This window comes from Gobio gobio, assembly GCF_949357685.1.
Source record: "Gobio gobio genome assembly, chromosome: 24".
Classification (NCBI taxonomy): Eukaryota; Metazoa; Chordata; class Actinopteri; order Cypriniformes; family Gobionidae; genus Gobio; species Gobio gobio.
Window position 1 is genome coordinate 11472660 of NC_137120.1, and position 7820 is coordinate 11480479.

Here is a 7820-nt window from a genome sequence, read left to right on the forward strand (position 1 = left end):
CCAGACTGTTACCAGCAACAAGTCCAAAAGCCAGGGTCTGTCATGGTATGGTGGTGTCAGTGCCCTTGGCAAAGGTAACTTGCACTTCTGTGAAGGCACCATTAATGCTGAAAAGTACATAGAGATTTTGGAGCATAATATGCTGCCTTCAAGAAGACATCTTTTCCAGGGACGTCCATGCATATTTCAACAAGACAATGCAAAACCACATTCTGCACACATTACAAAGTCCTGGCTGCGGAGGAAGAGGGTACGGGTACTTGACTGGCCTGCCTGCAGTCCCGACCTGTCTCCAATAGAGAATGTGTGGCGCATTTTGAAGCGCAAAATGTGACAACGAAGACCCCGTACTGTTGCCCACCTTAAGACTTGTTTGCAGGAAGAATGGGACAAAATTACACCTGAAACACTTCATCACTTGGTGTCTTCAGTCCCTAAACGTATTTTAAGTGTTGTGAAAAGGAATGGCAACATTACAAAGTGGTAAATGCTTTACTGTCCCAACTTTTTTTGAAATGTGTTGCAGGTCTGAATGACAGGAAAGGATGCATATTTACAAATGACATGAAGTTGACCAGACAAAACATGAAATATTTTGTGTTCATATTGTCTGCAATGAAATACAAGTCAAAGTAAATTTAGAAATCACTTTTTTTTTTTTTTGCGTTTTCCATACTGTCCCAACTTTTTCTGATTTGGGGTTGTAAAAGTTTGTTTACATAATATATGTTTGTGTACTTTGTGAAATAAAGCATATATTTTCAAATGATTTGACAGTTTATTTGATTAAATATCAAAAATCCAAAAGGTGTGCATCATACCTAACACCTAGATGAACACTTTACAGTCAGTTTTATGACTAAGTCATTCTCTTCAAATGCCATTTAAGTTAGAAACGTGTATAGCCTACCAATTATGTAACTTTAGAGACGGTCCCTAGATTCGCGAACGTCAAGCCGACTTTATGCCAGTCATATCAGATGCGCTGTGGTTCTGCTGTGCTTTGTTTTAAACTATTTTCGGTGCTGAAATATAACAAAAACTGTCAATCACTGTATGATGAATTAATCTCCTGCGTGCATCGCACGGTTATCTGTGCTTTGAGTGTAGATTTCAACGAGTGACAGCCGCGCGCGCTCTGAACAAAACTAGTACGCTAATCTGAACGCCTCTGATTATTATATTCATAAACTCAATATAAACACGTGTGATTGGTTATAATGCGCAAAGTGATTATAACAGATGGCTTTTGAGAAGACCATAATAAGTTCAAAGTGGCTGGTGTGAGTGTTACACAGCCGAAATACACGCAGATGGCGATTGTCAATGTCAAGCCCTGATTATTATCTCTTAAATGTCACCCTAGTCTTGTCTGCTTTTTTAAATGTTTGATTGCGTTCGTTGTGTTGTACGACGCGAGGGAGCCTATTCATTTTTGTCAATTTCTCATTTCGATCATCGACAGGTCTCAAAAACGAGTACTCGAGTACTCGGGGGCGGGGCATGTGCAGGGGGCGGGGCATGTCCGTCATTGAGATAATGAAAATACTGTTATGAAAATGGTTGTTGACAAATACAAACGTGACATGAAAACTGGTATATGAAAACATGAACATATAAAGCAAAAAATAACTGCTAGATTATGATGCATAAATGTCTTTGAAAAAGAAACATCTTTATAAAATGACCGTCTCAAATAACCAAGTCAATAATATCGAGCATTGCATTTGAGCTGAAACTGTGAAATAACACCACCCTGCAGAGCTTGCTAGCTGGTTAATAAACTCAACCAAACGCACCCTATATCAATATTAATATGAAGATTAATAGGAACTTATTACAACTTAAATTAACACAAAAGGACGTGAATGCGCACGTGAACTTCAGCGTGCTAGATTTTACAGGCTATGGTTTGAAACGGAACATTTTGAATGCGCTCTTCCCTTAACAACGCTGATACACGGACAACGAAAGCACACAGAAACAACATTTTATTAAAATAGTGTTCTCATTATAATGCTTTGGCAGATTGACTCTGCACATCATGCACTTAATTTTATTATTCATGATCGCAGCGTTTACAGACATCACTGTGCGTTTTCGAACTCATAACGAAAAACAACTTTAAATAAACTAGGTCTACAGTTAAAAAATATGAGAACAGTATAGCACTGCTGCATTACTAATATATCAATCATTCTGAGAAAGAAATAGCCTATCTAAAAAGAATATGACTGTCTCTAAACCGTAATGTCGAGCATGAAATATGCGTTTGAGCTGAAACTGAAGAGAATGAACATCCGGTATAACGGCAGCGCTTTTCTAGCTTCACCAAACGCTTCTTATATTAGATTAATCAGACAACATAAAAGTAATCTTACAACGTGCATCTGCAGAAAAGGACGCGAATGCGCTAGTCAGAGCCTTCTCGCTAGTTTCTCTGTGGATTTGCTTTATCAGCTGATACACGGGGAAGTACAGAGAATTTACAGCATTCTATTTCCATTGTGTTCTCATTATAATGCTATGTAGGCTATGACAGATTGGCGCATCTTGCAATAACCATTTAATGATCACAGTGATTCCAGACATCACTGCAGTGCCTCAGTTTTACTTTATTTCGCCGCAGTCTGGAGGCGTGCTGTATAACGCTAACCAATCAGACCTCAGGTACCGCGCAAAATGACGCAATAACCAATAAAAAAGAGACAAATATATATTTTTAAAGTCAGGGCGATCATCGTTCTCATGATCGATGATCGCTGTCATGTTCGAGTACTCGATTACTCGACCACTGTTGCCCATCCCTATTCTGAATTACGGTTTTGCAAACATTGTCTTGCTCTGCGGTGTTTCCAGTGTGAAGTATTTCCACACAGCTGACATGTTGGCTAGCCACAATGCTGCTCAATGCTATCCTGCTGCAAACTGCTGAATGGATTTCCTGAGCGGGGCGTGTCTCATAACTCTGTGTCTCATTGAGCCGCGCCTCCGTTCAGGAAATCCATTCCATAGTTTGCAGCCAGCTAGCAGACAAGCCGGCGGGAATCACTTTTGGAAAGCGCAGACGTGGCTCATGGGTATCGGATTTCTCTGCAGGTTGGATCGGGAAAATCCGATACGTGAATTAAGCTGGTATCGGTCCCGATACCGATACTGGGTCGGCCCCATCCCTACTTTGAGCCTTTGATATTTAAAATTCATCGTGACATAAGAATATCCTGTCCGTTTCAGAGCTGAAAACCTCCTTGTTAGTCAAAGAAAAGCTTTTATTGACACCAGACCCAGAAAACGCTCAATCTCAGAATATATCGACCACTGACATCATAGAATGCAGAAGCACCGCCTCAAGCGACTCGTGGAGCTAAACGGGTCACGCTACAGAGCAATAAACATGCTGGTTCCAGCTCACGTGCGTAAGACATTGCGCGTTTGTTCGCTTCATTTCACCGCAGAATCGACTGAAAACAAGATACAGGTCGAGACTGGATTTGCAGACATATTGAGATTAAAACATAATCGTGAAAAAAACATAATAATAATTAGTGATCAGACTCGGACTTGTAACGCCAGTGCTCCCAAAGCCCAACGTCCCGGGCCTGTGTGTTTTTCAGACGGGCTACCAAAACATAGCCTGTCGGCAGGCCGGTGGTATCTTAAATAGTGAAATAACATTCCTTTCTTGCACGTGATGAATCATTGAGTTTCATCATCATCATCATCAAAGCTTTTATTCAGGACACACATGGTCCAAAAACACAAACATAAAACACACCAATACAAAACAAACAGTGTTTGTTTGATAAAGATATTTTTCGAGCCCTGTGAGCGTTTCTCCAGATGCTTTCAAAACAATGCCCACATGTACTGAGAGGAGCTGAAGCTCATTAAATATGCAAATCTTATCCAATCCTAGCCGTGGGTGTTTACTCCCAAGTCTTCAGTGCGGCACGCCCATTAAAAAACGAGCGTTTTTCAGAGAGCCTCAAAACCAAGACAGAAAATAGCCTATTACTTATTCATTATGTTTTTGAATGTAAAAACCATGTGGACGTCTTAAGTTGACCTCAGACAACAGTATAATTTTTTTTTAAAAAAGCCAGTTCATGACCCCTTTAAAATATTCAGCTGTATTTTAACACTTTTCACAGGAAATTGCATTGAATGACTAAATTATACTCACCACTGACAATAACATTGAAGGTCTTATGGCTGTGGGTATTGCTAATGCGGCTGGTGATCTGTAGTTCATAAAGTCCAGAGTCTGTGTTTCTGATGTTTGTGATGGTCAGAGATCCAGTTTTATTGTCCAGCTTCAGTCTGCCTCTGAATGTCTCAGTATCTTTATTACACTGAACATCTGTACAGATACTAATATTTCCAATTATTTGAGCTATACGCGTGTTTTTTAAAAACCATCTAATTGTGTCTTTCTGGTTTATTTCAACACCAGTGTGTAGAGTGACTGAATCTCCCTCCTTCACTGACAAATACTCTTCATCAACACCAGACACACCTGGAGAAGAAAGAAACAGATAATCATAAATCATGTCTGGAATAGTGATCATATAGATTGCGAGTAGAGAAATAGACCCCCATGTCTGGATTGATAATGTAACATGCAAACAGCAGAAGAACATTACTGATTTACAAATTCACTCATCAGACAAAGAGTCTAATGAATGACCTTGAACAACAAAATGATTAGATTTATGCCTTTAATACAATTAAGTATTGGGCTGGCCGCTCTCATATAACCTAATGCTATTTTCAAATAATCCCATTCTATATATTAATTAAATAATTGCCTGTACAAGCATTTATGATATCAATGTCTTTGGTTTTGCATGAATTTTGCTAATCCATTCATGTTACAGTGTTTCCCCTACAATGTATTCACAGCGGCGCAGCGCCGCCGCTGGATTTTCAGCGCCACTGCAAAATTTTCATGATCAGTAATATCACGACATTCACTTACACACTGTAAAAGAGAGAGAGAGGTTGACGATGGCCAGAGAACTAAACAAAAATGAAGTCTGCTTACACTTTAGGGCTGTGATATTAATCTTATTTTATTTTTGCTTCCAAGGATTATAAAAAGAAGATATGAGGTAAAACTATTATAAACTATGCTCGCGCATCGTCTAGCACAGCTTCCTTCCCTTCATAGCGCGCGCTGTCATTTTTCCCCAAACATGCATTTAACGTCAGACTCAGCACAATCGTTGATAGTTGTCAAATGCACTCTCCACTTTGGCTAAATTGCAGAACGTGTTTGATTAAATGAAAAGCACAACAATCCGCGCAATAGACGCTGTTTCCAAGTTCAAGGCGGGGGTGTGTGTGTGTGTGCGCGCGCACGATGCGAAACGGACCGACTTGCACAAATGCTTCGTGTGCGCGACTAAACCATCAAATACACAACAAAATAGCCTATATCTCAAAATGACAGGCTTGGAGAGTATTCACTTAAACACAGTTTAGCTTAAATGGGCGTAAATAGTTGGGAGAAATTAATGGGAGAATGATATCATTAGATCTGTATTCGGTCTTAAAGGGGCAGCATCTAATAATAAACCTGGTGACGATTGAGCCATTTATGTGAATCAAACAACAAAAGGCAAAGAGAAAATTACTTGTAGCTCCTGTATGATATGTGATGCTCTTAAAAATATATATCTAAAAACATCATGTAATTTTTCACAATGTTAGGCTACTGTTTTTTTTTCTCTGTGTTTTTGATTAAATAAATGCAGACTTGATAAGCATGAGACTTTTTGCAAAAACATAAAATAGTATCCAAACACTTTTTTTTATTTTTACATATTGCCCCTCTCTTACATTTGAGCCCTTGCCCCCTAGGAATTTTCTGCACGTCCCTGCCGGTTATTGAAGTAAAATAGGCTATAAGTCACCTTTTAAATTAATGTTTAAAAGTTTAATTTGGATTTTAATGGTCAAAATGTCTTTCTATCCACAAAACTTGCCAGGAGTCAAGGTTTCAATTTTTCTTTTCTTTTTTCGGAGGTGCATGCCCCCTGACCCCCCGACGAGCGTCTTGGTAACAACCTCCGGCACGTAACAGCACCGCTGCTGGAAAAATTTCTAGGGGAAACACTGTGTTAATAGTTTTATATGCACAATTAGATTTAAACTTTCAGTACACACAACTGTTTATATACGAAAATTAAAAACCAAAAACCATGGTTATTGTAGTAAAAACCATGGTAACCACAAATTAGCCATGGTTTTGTTACATTAACCATAGTTTTGATAACTGTAGTTATACAACTGGTAACGTTAATTAATCCGCCAAAAACAGGTTAGCAGCAACTATTACTTTTAACTATATTAAAATATGGCTATTTTTCGTTAGCGTAGGCCGAGCCAGCCACAACCATTATTCGATCGGTCAATTTTGTTATTCAGTTGAGAGGTTAATCTTCCCCCTCTCCCAAATCAAACTGCGTAAAAACATTAAATAATACAGGACTAACGTTACTCAAAGCTGTATAGCAATATACCGTATATTCATCACTTAAAACACGATTCATAGTGTGTGAGACTGAGTGGATCACTATTAATGGCAACGCCACAAGCCTTCTCCGAGTCCGCAGTCTGCACCCTCACAAACATGTCTAATAACAGAATAACATATTTTATAAATAAATGGCTTACCATGGAACAAAAAATACAGTGTGAGAGAAAAGCCGAGCATGATTTCCCCACTTTCGCGGAAGTCCATATTCTGTCAAATGTTTACGTCGATGCCAATTAAACTGAAAGCAAAAGCAACGTTAGTCTGGTAAGTAAGTGTTTCGAAGAACACAACAACGCTTGTGCCATTTAGCTAGTGATGTGATGGTCGACGCTGAAGCTTCCAAACGTGTGTAAAACAAACAGAAGACCAGCTTGCGTTACGGAGAGTGGTGTAACATTTGAGGATGCGTCAAGTTCCCAATGTTCTCGAGTAACCACAGAGTGCAGTCTGGACGATTGGGGCGGTGCGACACATCGAGGCGGACATCGCCCCTTCTATATTTTAATTTCCCGACTTTGACATTTTGCTGAGAGTGGACGTTGATGACTTGTCGGTGTTTGGTGGATGGCGGCAAATGCAGCGAAATCGATCATGTCAAAATATAAGAAAAATTATAGTGGAAATGGACCAGAGACACTAGTTAGTGTTAATGATACGGATGTGGAAGATAATCAAATGGATTTAGGAAAGACAGGAGAAGAGAGGAATTTAGATATAAGGGAAGATGTAGGTACAAAGAAAAGAAAGAAAAAACAGATAGAGGTAAGAAGTTCAGGGGAGAGTGGAAATGAACAGGAGGTGAGGAATGTAAATTTGCATGAGTTGAAGGTAATATTGAAATTTAAAGAGGATGGTGGAATACAAAAGGTAAGTCCAATTGTATTAACAAAAGAGTTGAGGAAAGTAGTTGGATAAATTAAGATTGCAAAAGTGTTAAGTAATGGAGATTTGATGATTGTTTGTAATAGTGAAGAGCAAAGAAGGAAAGTGATGAAGATTAAAATAATGTGTAAGCAGGAAGTGGTGAGTAGTAGGATTGTAGGACAGGGTAAGTGGAGTAATATCTGGAGTGCCATTGGGAGTGACTATGGAAGAGCTTAAGAGTAACATCAGTGGAGGGAAAATAGTTGGTGCTAGGCGATTGTTTATGAGTAGAGAAGGGAACAGAATGGAGAGTCTCTCTGTTGAGCTTAGGTTTGAAGGAGTTATATTGCCAGATAAGGTCAAGCTTGGATTTATCAGTTATTCAGTGAGGCCTTTTGTGCCTCCTCCTTTAAGA

At 39.2% G+C, this 7820-nt stretch overlaps 1 protein-coding gene across 2 annotated transcripts in view; it reads right to left on the minus strand.

Annotated features, from left to right (window-relative positions):
- The window catches only part of LOC307120364 (uncharacterized protein), a 30787-nt gene extending 23797 nt beyond the window's left edge, over positions 1–6990 (minus strand). For both annotated transcript variants that reach the window (XM_079807377.1, XM_079807376.1), the window contains exons 1-2: positions 6679–6990; positions 4184–4516 (exon numbers count right to left, since the gene is read on the minus strand). In XM_079807377.1, coding sequence (XP_079663503.1) covers positions 4184–4516; positions 6679–6745 — 400 coding nt within the window. In that variant the 5' untranslated portion in view covers positions 6746–6990. The remainder of the gene's footprint in view (positions 1–4183; positions 4517–6678) is intronic.
- Positions 6991–7820: the final 830 nt, after the last annotated feature.